The sequence below is a fragment of the Tamandua tetradactyla genome, chromosome 5 (genome assembly GCF_023851605.1).
Source record: "Tamandua tetradactyla isolate mTamTet1 chromosome 5, mTamTet1.pri, whole genome shotgun sequence".
Lineage (NCBI taxonomy): Eukaryota > Metazoa > Chordata > Mammalia > Pilosa > Myrmecophagidae > Tamandua > Tamandua tetradactyla.
This window is the reverse complement of record NC_135331.1, coordinates 110,142,757-110,157,152: the sequence shown is the minus strand read 5'-3', so window position 1 is coordinate 110,157,152 and position 14,396 is coordinate 110,142,757. Positions and strand designations below refer to the sequence as shown.

General features: G+C 37.7%; 1 protein-coding gene across 1 annotated transcript in view; it reads left to right on the top strand.

The window, feature by feature from the left end:
• The window catches only part of PKHD1 (PKHD1 ciliary IPT domain containing fibrocystin/polyductin), a 499,663-nt gene that overhangs the window by 330,032 nt on the left and 155,235 nt on the right, over nucleotides 1-14,396 (top strand). Inside the window, 4 exon segments of the mRNA XM_077162050.1 lie at nucleotides 5,148-5,302; nucleotides 6,594-6,743; nucleotides 11,741-12,619; nucleotides 13,360-13,528. Coding sequence (XP_077018165.1) covers nucleotides 5,148-5,302; nucleotides 6,594-6,743; nucleotides 11,741-12,619; nucleotides 13,360-13,528 — 1,353 coding nt within the window.

Below are 14,396 nucleotides of genomic sequence, written 5' to 3'. Positions count from 1 at the left end.
AGTGATTATGTCTCCTCTTCCATTTCTGATTTTATTTATTTGCATCCTCTCTCTTCTTCTTTTTGTCAATCTTGCTAAGGGCCCATCAATCTTATTGATTTTCTCATAGAACCAACTTCTGGTCTTATTGATTTTCTCTATTGTTTTCATATTCTCAATTTCATTTATTTCTGCTCTAATCTTTGTTATTTCTTTCCTTTTGCTTGCTTTGGGGTTAGTTTGCTGTTCTTTCTCCAGTTCTTCCAAGTGGACAGTTAATTCCAGAATTTTTGCCCTTTCTTTTTTTTTGATATAGGCATTTAGGGCAATACATTTCCCTCTTAGCACTGCCTTTGCTGCGTCCCATAAGTTTTGATATGTTGTGTTTTCATTTTCATTTGCCACGAGATATTTACTGATTTCTCTTGTAATTTCTTCCTTGACCCACTGGTTGTTTAAGAGTGTGTTGTTGAGCCTCCACGTATTTGTGAATTTTTTGGCACTCTACCTATTATTGATTTCCAACTTCATTCCTTTATGATCTGAGAAAGTGTTGTGTATGATTTCAGTCTTTTTAAATTTGTTGAGACTTGCTTTGCGACCCAGCATATGGTCTATCTTTGAGAATGATCCATGAGCACTTGAGAAAAAGGTGTATCCTGCTCTTGTGGGGTGTAATGTCCTATAAATGTCTGTGAAGTCTAGTTCATTTATTGTAATAGTCAAATTCTCTGTTTCTTTATTGATCCTCTGTCTAGATGTTCTGTCCAGTGATGAGAGTGGGGAATTGAAGTCTCCAACTATTATGGTAGATGTGTCTATTTCCCTTTTCAGTATTCACAGTGTATGTCTCACATATTTTGGGGCATTCTGGTTCAGTACATAAATATTTATGATTGTTATGTCTTCATGTTGAATTGTTCCTTTTATTAGTAGATAGTATCCTTCTTTGTCTCTTTTAACTGTTCTCCATTTGAAGTCTAATTTGTTGGATATTAGTATAGCTACTCCTGCTCTTTCCTGGTTGTTATTTGCATGAAATATCTTTTCCAATCCTTTCACTTTCAACCTATGTTTATCTTTGGGTCTAAGATGTGTTTCCTGTAGACAGCATATAGAAGACTCCTGTTTTTTAATTCATTCTGCCAGTCTATGTCTTTTGATTGGGGAGTTCAGTCCTTTAACATTTAGTGTTATTACTGTTTGCGTAGTACTTTCCTCTACCATTTTGCCTTTTGTATTTTATATATCATGTCTAATTTTCCTTCTTTCTACACTCTTCTCCATACCTCTCTCTTCTGTCTTTCGTATCTGTCTCTAGTGCTCCCTTTAGTATTTCTTGCAGAGCTGGTCTCTTGGTCACAAATTCTCTCAGTGACTTTTTGTCTGAAAATGTTTTAATTTCTCCCTCATTTTTGAAGGACAGTTTTGCTGGATATAGAATTCTTGATTGGCAGTTTTTCTCTTTTAGTAATTTAAATATATCATCCCACTGTCTTCTCACCTCCATGTTTCTTCTGAGAAATCTACACATAGTCTTATTGGGTTTCCCTTGTATTTGATGGATTGCTTTTCTCTTACTGCTTTCAAGATCCTCTCTTTCTCTCTGACCTCTGACATTCTGACTAGTAAGTGTCTTGGAGAACATCTATTTGGATCTATTCTCTTTGAGGTACATTGCACTTCTTGGATCTGTAAGTTTAAGTCTTTCATAAGAGTTGGGAAATTTTCAGTGATAATTTCTTCCATTAGTTTTTCTCCTCCTTTTCCCTTCTCTTCTTCTTCCAGGACACCCACAACACATATATTTGTGTGCTTCATATTATCATTCAGTTCCCTGAGCCCCTACTCATATTTTTCCATTCTTTTCCCTATAGTTTCTCTTTCTTTTTGGATTTCAGGTGCTCCATCCTCCAGTTCACTAATTCTAACCTCTGTCTCTTGAAATCTACCATTGTAGGTTTCCATTGTTTTTTTCATCTCTTCTACTGTATCTTTCATTCCCATAAGTTCTGTGATTTGTTTTTTCAGACTTTCCATTTCTTCTTTTTTTCATTCCTTGCCTTCTTCATGTCCTCCCTCAATTCATTGATTTGATTTTTGATGAGGTTTTCCATTTCTGTTCATATATTCAGAATTAGTTGTTTCAGCTCCTGTATCTCATTTGAACTATTGGTTTGTTCCTTTGACTGGGCCATATCTTCAATTTTCCTGGTGTGATTTGTTATTTTTTGCTGGCATCTGGACATTTAATTACCTTAATTAATTTATTCTGGAGATTGCTTTCACTTATCTTACCTAGGGTTTTCTTGCTAGATGAGTTTGTTGTCTATCTGTTCTTTGACCTTCAGTTCAGCTTTTTCTGGGCCTCTAGCTTAAGTTTTGTTTAACAGAGGGTAATTTTTCAGTTCTTGTTTTCTTGTTTCTTGTCCTGCTTGTAAGGTGCCTTTTCCCTCCCCACCCTTAGGAGGGTCTACATAGGTATTACAGACTCCAGCCGGGTTTTTCCAGACTAAACTGGCCTCCTTTCAGGGGGAAGGAGTCACCTGCGTCAGTTTTCCCTGAGGGTGAGACCCAGCAGGTTGAAAGACTTTCCTGTGAAGTCTCTGGGCTCTGTTTTTCTTATCTTGCCCAGTATGTGGCACTTGTCTGTCTGCGGGTCCCAGCAGCAAAAGATGTTGTGGCTTCTTTAACTTTGGAAGGCTCTCCCTGCTGGGGGCATGGTGGAGACAGAGGAGAGGTTGTAGGCTGGTTTTAATGGCTTCAAATTGCCAAGCCCTGGGGTCTGAATTCCTTGAGAGAGGGATTCCACCTGAGTTGCATTTCACCCCTCACCTGGGGAAGGCTCAGGCGGGAAACAGCCCTGAAAGCAGCCCATTTCTGCGTATGCCTGGGGCAGTTGCAGCCTGTGTAATCCCGCCGCTGAATCCAGAGGCCGCCAAGCCTCCATAGAAACAGCCACAAAAGCCTCTGTTTCGTCTCCTTTCCTCTTTTTTGGTTAGCCCAATAGGCGACCTCTGCCTTGACCAGTTTTGCCTGAGCTGGGGGCCTATTTTTAGTAGTCAGAATTTGTTTATTAATGCCACAATTGGTGTTTGGTTGGACTCAGTCCCTGATACTGTTAGAGTCTCTTTCCTTTCCCTCTGGGAAGCCGCCTGTGGGGGAGGGGCGCCAGGCGCTGCGGCTTGGGGAACTCATGGTTCCGGAGACTCGCAGCTGGTCCAGCTGGTCCAGACTGGGGCATGCTGTGTGTCCGGTCACTGTTGTGGCTCTGGGAGCTGTTCTGTACTGTTTCTGGTTATTTAGTAGTTGTTCTGGAGGACGAACTAAAATGCACACATTACTAAGCTGCCATCTTGGCCCCTCCCACAGTATGCATTAATTTTTAAAAAAATAAATTTTTAAACAAAAATTATTGCTTTATATCCTGCTTATTTTCAATTAATACACCATGAACAGTTTTCCTTGTAATTCTGCTACAATGTACTTTTTAATGTCTTCATAGTATTCCTTTTTATGGATTATAGACTTTCCAAAAGCTCATCAATTATTACAATCATTGTGAAATGACAGAGTTTGGCATTTTACTAGCATTTAGCAAGTGAAAACAAAGAATCAGACAGGTGAGCTGATCATTATATAATGGAAAGAGCCCTGGAGTTGAATAGGAGTCTTCCTTTGTCCTAATTCAACCTCTGCCACCATTCAGTTATCTAATCATGAGTTTTGTTATCTAATCTCTCTGGGTTTTATTTTTCCTTGTCTTTAAAAGCTACAGGATGCTTCAGTATTCTGTAACACTGAACTCCCTAGAATGTCATAACAAATCAGGAACTAAGCTAAAACTCTAAATTCTTTCCTTAAAATTGCATCATTTGACAGTGGTTTCTCTACCCCACCACCTCTTCTTTTTTACCTCAGGTGTACAGATTCAAACTAATTTTCATTTTTAGTTCATAACAAACTCATGCCATTGGCCCATAAATAACCTCTATTAATTGATTTGTTTCTTTATTTGTTTTTGATATCTTATACTAAATACCTGTGACCCCCCTCCCGACTTTCCCATTCTCTACACACACAGTAGACACTTTAAGAGATGCTTATAAGCCAAAATCATGGTTGTCATTTTTAAAAATGTAAATGTCATATGTTTCATTTATGTCTCTAGCAACCAGTCATAGTGCCTGGTGCAAACCAGTTGTGTGATCAGAATATGTGGTACAATTGGATGGCTTTTATGCAGCCCCTGATGTCTAGATGATGAACATTTACTAGCAGAGGAGAATTTATTGTCAAAGGCTGCTAAAATTTTAGCATTAGCTAAAGAGGCAGAAAATTAAAATTAATTTATACCATGAAAATCTGCTAATGACTGAATGGCGAATAAAGCAGTCATATTCACTAGGAAAATCTAGGCGGCAGTGAAAGACTGAACAAAAATGTTATTAAATGTAAGTTCAAAAAGATCAACAAAACATTCATTGTTTCAAAATGCAATGAAAGCACAATGCTTGGAACATAACACATTCAAGGAATAAATCCCCTTTGGTCCCAACAATAGCAGTGGAGCTTGAGAGGGAAGACTTAAATACTACCGCTTTCAGATAAGGATATGAAGCTCAGAGTAGTTAAGGTGACTTCTCAAGGTCACACAGCTAAATTCATCTACATAGAATCCTCCAGGATTCACAACTGGGTCTGTCTGACCCTGAAGATGTGAGCCCTAGATTGTGAAGTTAAATTGTCAAAAAGTGACACTATAAGCCCTTCATGAAGTTTGAGAAAAGAACCCTTTTGAAATATCTTTATTATTCAAACTGTTTCTCAAGCAGGGAGGAAGATTGTGAAACCAAGTGTTCTAGAAACCATGCGTAGAAGTCATTTACTAAACCCTGACCTGTTTTTTATTTTCCGTTTACTTCCTGTACCTTTCTTTGCCTTGTACCTCATGACTAAGGAATATCTTTGTTATCCCTATATTGTATGCATTTATAAACTGGAAAATTGACTCCATTAGAATGAAACTTTTCCTTAAAACTATTTTTCTTTGTCATCTTAGTTCTATTTACTGTCTGCCACAGTGGATTTTCCTATTCTCTCTGGAGTTAGGAGGTGATCTGTGTGGTGCTGTCAGTATATTTGATGCCGTCTTTATGTTATTACAGAATTATAGTGAGGGATGCAGTAGATTGGCAACCATATGACAAAATCATCCTTGGCTCCTCCTCGTATGAGCCTCACGAAGCAGAGGTCCTCACTGTGAGAGAAGTCAAGGGCCACCACGTTAGGATCCATGAACGTCTCAGATACCGGCACGTAGGTGAGGCTTTGATCTGTTGGTTACAAAGAACGTATTCAGCAACCTGGCCATTCAGAAAGGCTGGATGTTACCTTAAGGCTTTATCTCTATTCCTTCATTATTTTATTCCCTAATTTGTAGAGAATACTTGCAGGTAAAGGAATTTGTTTTTGCTTTTTATTTTTAATGTCATGTCTAGAAGCAGAAACGTGGAGGATTGTTCAGGGTCACTGGGCAATGACTAAGCCAAAACTCATGGGCACGGAGTTTCCAGTTCATTTTCTGGCAGATTAAATCACAGTCACCTAGAATGTGGTAGTCATTGTAAATAATAGCTTCATTTTCCATACTTAGGGATATGTCCTTCCTGACATGAAGTACATTTTATGTGTTGACTATTACCACTGGAAAAAAGAAAAGCCAAATACCTTGTTTTTAAAAGAAAAAATATACTGAATATTTTTACATATTATGCACAGTTAAAGTGTATTGTACATAAATAACAAATAAAGCTTTCCAGCTCTGTCTAATAAATAAATCTAAGCCAGGATATAGCTAATCAGTGAGTAAAACATGAACATAAAAGGGTAAGAGAATATCTTCTTATCTCTGATATGTGAGAAAGAAATACACGTTTTTAGCAGGACTATATCTAAAGCTATTTCTAAGTCACATCTCCAAGAATGCTTTCTTTTTATAAAAAAGCAGCAAGAGACATCTTCAGCAACCCTTCAGGGTAAGATCCAATGTGAAATGCAGTGAAATAAACTAGTAATGTGTTTGAGTTCCTGTTGCAGAAGCTTGCTCAAACTGTCGTGAGCTTAAAAGAGGGCGCTGCTGCCTCACCACACCGCTTCTCTTTTCCTTCTCCATACCTTGTACTCTCACACATTGCTGCTTTAGCTCTCGCACTGCCCAGGTGATCTGGGATTCCTCATTCCATGGAAAGGGGTCAATGGACCACGTGCAACCAAGCACTAAAGTCTTGTGCTGTTGCATTTAAGGAAAGAGGTTGGGGATTCCACTAATTGGAAAGGTCTGCCCTAACTTCCCTGTACCAGTGGCACGTCTAGAAGAAATGAATTCTTGCTCAAACACTCTCACTCTCATCCCAAAGAGACGCAAGTGATCAGACTTTTCATTTCTCAGCTGACATTTGTAGAGAATGCCCGAGGAAAAGCAGACCTTGATGTTGGTAAGACTTCTGAAAGGAATGAGTGTTGTTTTCATTTGCGGATTCTCTGGGTCCCTAGCTGGTGATTGCCAAAATAGATTTTTAAAGTTTTTTCTTCCCCTATCCCTCTTGCCCCAGGAAGTGCCCATGTTATGGAAGATGGCCAATACATTCGTTTGGCTGCTGAGGTTGGACTGTTGACCCGAAATATACAGATCCAGGCTGATGCATCATGTAAGGGGCGACTACTTGTGGAGTCCATCAGGAAGTCAAATAGAGAATTTTCAGGTAAATGAAATTTTCAGTTACTAAGAATTACCAATTAGAGCTTATTCATCTAGGACAGTCAGACATTCCAACTGTGAGAAATTTCTTTTGTGAAACAAAATGTTTGAATTAGAAGACTCCTTTGTATTCTGAGATGCCATGAATTTTCACTCCTTGTCTGTACTTAATTATCAGTGTGATGTTAAAATAAACTAGTGATCAGCACATAGGCGCATTTTTACCTCAAAGAAAACATCTTCAGCAGATGTGATATTTCCTCTGCTCTGAAATTATAGATGATTTAATGATCATTTGAATTTTATCTCTTTCCTGAATTTTATTACTCTTTCCCAGTAGCATGCTATATCTGATGGCAGGCATCATTTCATGCTATAAATCAATAGCATAAATTTAAATGAAAACGATTTCCATAGTCTAGACTAAGGATCAGTTTAAACTCACATTTCTTTCAAGCTTTAGCCCTTTTGGAAACAGCAAAATTATTTGATTAGGCTCTTTTTTCTCAAACTTGTGGTCCTTACACATTATTTTAAAATTGTTTCCTGTTCAAATAAATTTGGTAAATGCTATACCCGGTAGCTCTATCTTCCAGTCATGTCATTGTGTACATGAATACAAGGAAATCTCTGAGAAGACCTTAAATAATGGATCTTTCAAATATATTGGGGATGAAACACCGTGGGCATTCCTATTGTACCAGTTTGGTAAAGGAGTTTTTTTTTTGTTTTTTTTAACCTTAAATCAAAAGTTCAGGATTTCTTATCCTTAGAACAATCTCTACCTCTCTAAGCACTCATTTCTTAAGTTCGAAATGAGGCAATATTTGTCCTCCACGAAACATTTGGCCATTCCTAGAAATATTGTTGCTTGTCACAATTGAAGGGATCTTCTAACATCTAGTGGGATAGAGGCCCCATTTAGTTGCTGCTAAATATCTTACGATACACAGAACAGGCTCCACATAAAGAATTATTTGGTCCTAAATGTCAATAATGTTGAGGTTGAGAAACTTTGCCCTAGAAACCTGAGACAAAAGCTGGGTCTTGGTCTCATAGAAATAAGACTCTCCTGCAGTTTATGAAGATAGAGAGAAAGGGGAGAGCAAGTCAGGGCTCCAGCTACCTGGAGCTCAGTCACAGGAACAGGAGAAAGTCAATCCGTAAGAGTTGAGCAACAAACCAGAGCTGAACCAACCAGCAGTGGTTTGACTTGATATTGAACATCTGGCATTGATGGTCCAGGGCTTCTTAAATCATCACTAGGGGAAGGAAAAGAGGAACTGTGTTGAGTGCATCTTAGGGACCGGGAACCATGCTGGCTTTCACACCTATTTTGTCTCATTTAATCCTCAATATCCCTGCAAGAGAAACGTTTCATCCTGATTCTTTATAAATGAGGAAACCAAATCTATAATAAAATGTCTGTTTATTTGTACAACTCCTTCATGAGCATGTGAATTCCTTGAGGGTAAGGTTGAATCTTCCATCTCTGTTTCCCTAGTGTGGTGCCTACAACAGTGTTAGGTGTTCAGTAAATGTGAATGAATAAATGAACATAAGAAAAGTCATTGAGCTAGTTAGTGGCAGAAGTAATATTCACTTTCAGTCTGACTTAGGAGCCCTTGCATTTTTTTTACATAAACTTTTAATGTTGGAATAATTCTAGTTTTACAGAAAAGATAGCAGAGAGAGTTTCTATATACCTTTCACCCAGTTTCCTCTAATGTATCTGGCATACCTATGGTACATTAGTCAAAACCAAGAAATTAAGATTGGTGCATTACTGTAAACTCCAGACTTTATTTGAACATCATTATTTTTTCCACTGATGTCTTTTTTCTGTTCTAGGATCCAATCTAGGTTCCCACATTGCATGTAGAAATCTTGCATTTTTTACTGTAACATACTCCACAGCCTGGAAGAGATTGGAGCTGCAGATGTAGGTCAAGGTTGTCAATTATGGTTGAATGTTAATAAGGCATAAAAGTAGGCCCATACTTAACAATCCCTACTTTTATCTCAGATGGCTCCGTCATTTCCTCCTTCTGACCAATAAACATCCAGCAAGTTGTATTCAATTTGTTAGAAATGTTTTCAGAGTTGTCATTTTCAAAAGAAAATACAGGAAAATGGTTATAAATAAACCATTGCATAAATTCTCCATTTAAAGGCTGAAGACATTTGAAGCATTTACTATAAATTTTCAGTCATTGGTTTAGTATACACACTGTAAAAAGATCTTGTACAATTTAAAACTATGAAAAATAATTGCTTAAGTCATACAAATATGAGACATAAAAAACTACTAATTACAATAAGACTAATACCTTGCCTTGACAGAGATTCTAAAATTATCTTCCATTCTAGAATATGAGCTATTTTCATGTGGACTCGCATGTGTATTTGTTGTCCTTCGTACCAAAATTCCATGAAGACAGCTTTGAAAATCCTTTCAGCTATGTGCTGTTTGAAAGAAATGCTTGACTCTGTCAAAAACAGTATCACCAGAAGATCAGCTCTTGGATGTTTTATTATTGTGTGAATATTTAGGCACCATTTACTAGTGCCTCAACAACTAGTATCAGTTGAGCAATTTGTATATGTTAAAATCCTGCTGTTTCGTTACAAAAAAAAGAGACTTAACATGCTCCTTTATTTCATCTGGCCTTTTCTCAAGGGCTTAGTTCTCACAACAGCTAATTCCAAGGGTGCTAGTTTCTCATCTGTGAAGAGAAAAGAGTGGGGAAGGAAGGCTTAAGCTGGACTAAAGTCAGATATCTCCAGAGAAACAAAATCAACATGATATATATTTGGTATATTTTATGCACATATATTTACCCACACGCATATATGAGATGCGCACACACACGTATTTATATGAGATTTATTTTAAGGCGTTGGCTCATGTGATTGTGGGGGCTGGAAGTCTGAAGTTTTCAGGATAGACCAGCATGCTAGAAATTCCAGCAAAAGTTGGTGTTGCAGCCTTGAGTTCAAAATCCATAGGAATGTCTGGAAGGCTGAGAAACTCAGACAAAAGTTGATGTGGTAGTCTTGAAACAGAATTTTCTCTTTTGTGGGAAACATCGTTTTTTTGCTTTTAAGGACTTCAGCCAATTAGATGAGACCCATACACATTATTGAGGGTAATCTAACTTTCCTTAAAGTCAGCTAATAGTGGAGGCTTATTACACCTACACAATATCTTCACAGAACATCTAGGCCAGTATTTAACCAAACAACTGGACACCACAGCCTAGTTGACACAAAATTAATCATCACAAATGCTATTACTAAAACATAGTGAACTTGAAATACCAAATTAGAGTTCCGCAATTTTTTTTTTTTTTTTTTTTTTGTTGTTGTATGGGCAGGCACCGGGAAACAAGCCAGGGTCTCCCACATGGCATGGCATGACAGGCTAGTATTCTGCCACTGAACCACCAACCATCGCACCACCGCCCCTCAGTTTTTTATTTATTTATTTATTTGCATGGGCAGGCACTGGGAATTGAATCCAGGTCTCCAGCATGGTAGGCGTGAACTCTGGCTGCTGGGCCACCGTGGCCCGCCCTTCCCCTCAATTTTTAATGAGAGAAAAAACTTCATATCTTACCTTTGGTAACATCCTTTCTTTCTTTCTCTCTTTTCCCCTCTCTCTTCCTATCTCTCTCTCTCTTTCTCCCCCTCCTTCCTTCCTTTCTTCTTACTTTCTAGGATATAAATGAGGCCCAAATTTGTGAACTAAATTTCTAAAAGCACATGAATTGTATTCATATGACATATATGTGCACATATAGCTCAATCACCTGAATCCCAGCATAAAGCTGTTAGTTGTATACCACACTTCCACTCTGGCCTCTGTCCCTGCATAGGAGAATCCATATGCCTATATACAAATCCTGGCTTCTTACTTAACCTTTCTTTGCTTCAATTTCCTTATCTATAAATTAGAGGTCATATTGTTCCTTTCTCACCGTTTTTTGTGTGAAAATTAAAAGATATATATATGTATGTGACTTAGAATAGTGCTTGGCACATAATCGTATGAGTGCTGCTTGAGCATTAGTCTTGATAGTTATTAATTAATCTCATTTTTCCCATAATTATATAATTATCTGTTTTACCAAGGGTATATATCTTGAATTATTAGTGTCCATTATATTTATAAATTCCAAATGACTGTATTTATACTGTGCTTTAAAAATGTCCACTTAAAATAGTACAAATAAGTTTCCCTAATGATACTAAATAATTTACCATTTTCTCCTGTCATAAGAGATATAGAAAATCTTACTGCAAAAATGAAACAAGGAATATAATGTGGTAAGAATACAAATACAGAAAAGATTTCAAAGGGCCTTTAAAATTATTTAAAAATATGTTTTTATTCTCGCCTACCCTGCTGGAGACCTGGGTTCGATTCTTAAAAAAAAGATGTTATTGCTTCCATCATGCTTTAATTAAGAAGCATTTATTGAATATCATGTTTCTGTACATAAACTGAGCAGAAGGAAAGTTTGCACTGGTGACATACTCTTCTTCAGAAATGCTTGAAACATGTGATAAAGTGGGCCATTGTATTCATTTACGTAATAGTTCCGTGAGGATGGCTATAGCCTTGTCATTGAAACACAGAGAAGGAGACATGATTTTGAGGCAGTGGCCAGAACTTGTATTTCCTTTGTTCCCATCCAGAACTACAGAGAACTTAGCTGTGCCCATCTCCAAAGCCTATATCTTTTCCTGATCTCACCTCTTCTCTGATACCAGATTCTTCAGACTGGACATGAAACTTTTTCAGGCCTTAATATGATATTTCTAATGATTCATATTTTGTCATTGAGACTTAATGGCATGAAATATAGTGCTGGTGCTGTGATGAAACAATTACATTTTAATTAAAAATATACGAATCCCGATACCTAAAAAAAGGATCATTCTTCTACCTTATCTGGGAAAGAAGGAAAGTACCTGATGGAATGCATTTTATTGTAGGTGTCCTTCAACTTTTAAATGTAGAAATTCAGAACTTTGGGTCATCATTGTTTTCATCCATCGAATTCACTAATGTATCTGTTGGATCCTGGATAATATCTTCTACTCTGCACCAAAACTGTGGTGGGGGAATTCACACAGCTGCCAGCCATGGCCTCATTTTGAAGGACAACATAGTATTTAGCACAACTGGCCATGGCATTGATTTGGAGGGCCAGGCCTATTCTCTCACTGGTAATCTTGTAGTTCTGGTGACACAGCCAGCATGGTCCACCCCTTGGGTGGCAGGCATCAGAGTGAATCAGGCAAAGAACATCAGCCTCCGTGGCAATGTTGTAGCAGGATCAGAGAGGCTTGGCTTTCACATCCGAGGCCACAGGTGTTCCCCTCCTGAAGCATTTTGGTCTGACAATGTGGCGCATTCAAATCTTCATGGCCTTCATCTCTTTAAGGAAGATGGATTTGACAACTGTACCTGTGTCACTGGCTTCCTGGCTTTCAAGAACTTTGACTATGGTGCCATGCTACGTGTCAAGAACTGTGTGCAGATAGAGAACATCGCTCTAGTAGACAACACTATTGGTCTTTTGGCAGTAGTGTATGTGTCTTCTGTTCCAAAGAGAGCCACCGAAAATGTACACATTGTGCTTAGAAAGTCAGTCATTGTGGCCACTAGTTCCTCTTTTGACTGCATTCAAGACAGAATTAAGCCTTGCTCAGCCAACTTGACATCAACAGATCGAGCTCCTTCCAACCCAAGAGGGGGTCGAGTTGGTATTCTGTGGCCTGGATTCACCTCCGAACAAAATCTGTGGCCTCAGGAGCCATGGCACAAAGTGAGAAATGGCCACTCAATTCCAGGAATCATGAAACTTCAAGGTAAGACATTTGGGTCTGTCCCAGCAGCCTAGTAATGCACATTTGTGCACAGAATCTTTAGTAGTATTCTGAAATTATATCAGTAAAAGGGTGATGGGGTAGTCTACTGCTTCCTGTCCAACTAACAACCTGCTGGGCATTGGTAACCACAGTTGTAGATTATAATGACTGTAAGTGATTCCTTACGGAGTCACTGCTTTATATTTTTTGACGAGCCTTCACAGCAATTATGTAATTTTTTTCTATGTAACAACTCTCTTAGGTAAATGTTATTTTTCCTGTCATACAAATGAAGAAACTAAGGTGCAGAAAATTGTGACTTGTCTGAGATTTCCTGGTAGTTCATGGGGCAGTTAAAACTAAAATCAGTTATACTACAACTTGTGTAGTTAATCCTCTGTCAGATCTCTTTTTTACTATTGTACTCATTCCCTTCACTCTTAGTCTCTCTGGCAGCTGGTTTGTGCTTCTGGAAAGCAAATTTTGATCAAAGCTTTGACAAAAAAGAATCATTCTTAAGATTTAATGTATTGAAATACTCTTGTACCTTGCATACAGTGTTCACATCTTGAGGAACTACAGATATTTTAAGTCAAAGTTTAGGTAAACTCAGGGAACTGTCCTGAATAGTTTTAACTTACATCTGGACATAAATTATTATTGGAACTTTTAGTTGTGATATGTGTAATTGTGATTGGTGATTTATATGCTATAATGTTATGATTTTTTAAAAATTTCAGATGTCACCTTTTCTAGTTTTGTGAAGAGTTGCTATAGTGATGATCTAGATGTCTGTATTCTGCCAAATGCAGAGAACACTGGAATCATGCACCCGATGACAGCAGAGAGGACCAGGATGGTAAAGATTAAAGATAAAAACAAGCTCTATTTTCATCCATTACAACCCAGGTACCACTTTTAGTATATATAGTAAGGCATATTTATGAAAAATTTGGCAATGTTCAAATCCCCAACCATATTTAAAAAATAATAAAATCATCAATGGCAATAGCAATGAATACTTTTAGAAAGGAATGTAGATTAATTTACTGGTCCCATTTCTGTATCCCTCTTATGTCTATGCTCTTTGATATATAATATTTTACAATTTCTCTCACTAAAGAGAGAAAAGTCTATTTCTTTATCTCTTGAATCTGACTTACCCATGTAACTTTTTTTTTGGCTAAGAGAGGGGAAGAAATTATGGAATCCAAGTCCCAAGACTAGGCCTCAAAAGCTTTTTCATGCTTTATATGTTATCTTAAAATTCTGCCTTTGTCACATGATACACAAGCCCAGGCTCGTTATTGATTTTCTAGTATAAGGGAGGTAAGAAACATGTGGAACAAAGATATTCCTACTGAAGTCCCTCAACTGAGCTCCACCTAGAGAAGAATCCATTTGGTTGACAGAAAGAGGATTAGGGAGTCTATCTGAGGCCAACAAAACTGTCCAGTGAGCTCAGCCCAGATCTATTGAGCCCTGACATCCCATGAAAAATAAATGCTTACTATTGTATGCCATGATTTTTTGTAGTTGTTGATTACATAGCTATAGCTAACTGGCACCAAGAAAATTAAATGTTGACAAGTTTAATGAATGTTAAACATTTTTGTTTCGCCCTCATCTGAATATTTACCAGGAAATATAATAATTTCCTTATTTAAAGGAAATCCTATAACATAGTACGGATAGGCAGTATATATCAAACACAAAGTGCAGGAAAACCTTACTGGGCTGTAAGATTTTTTCTGCCTAAATATAAGTGCCTAATGTT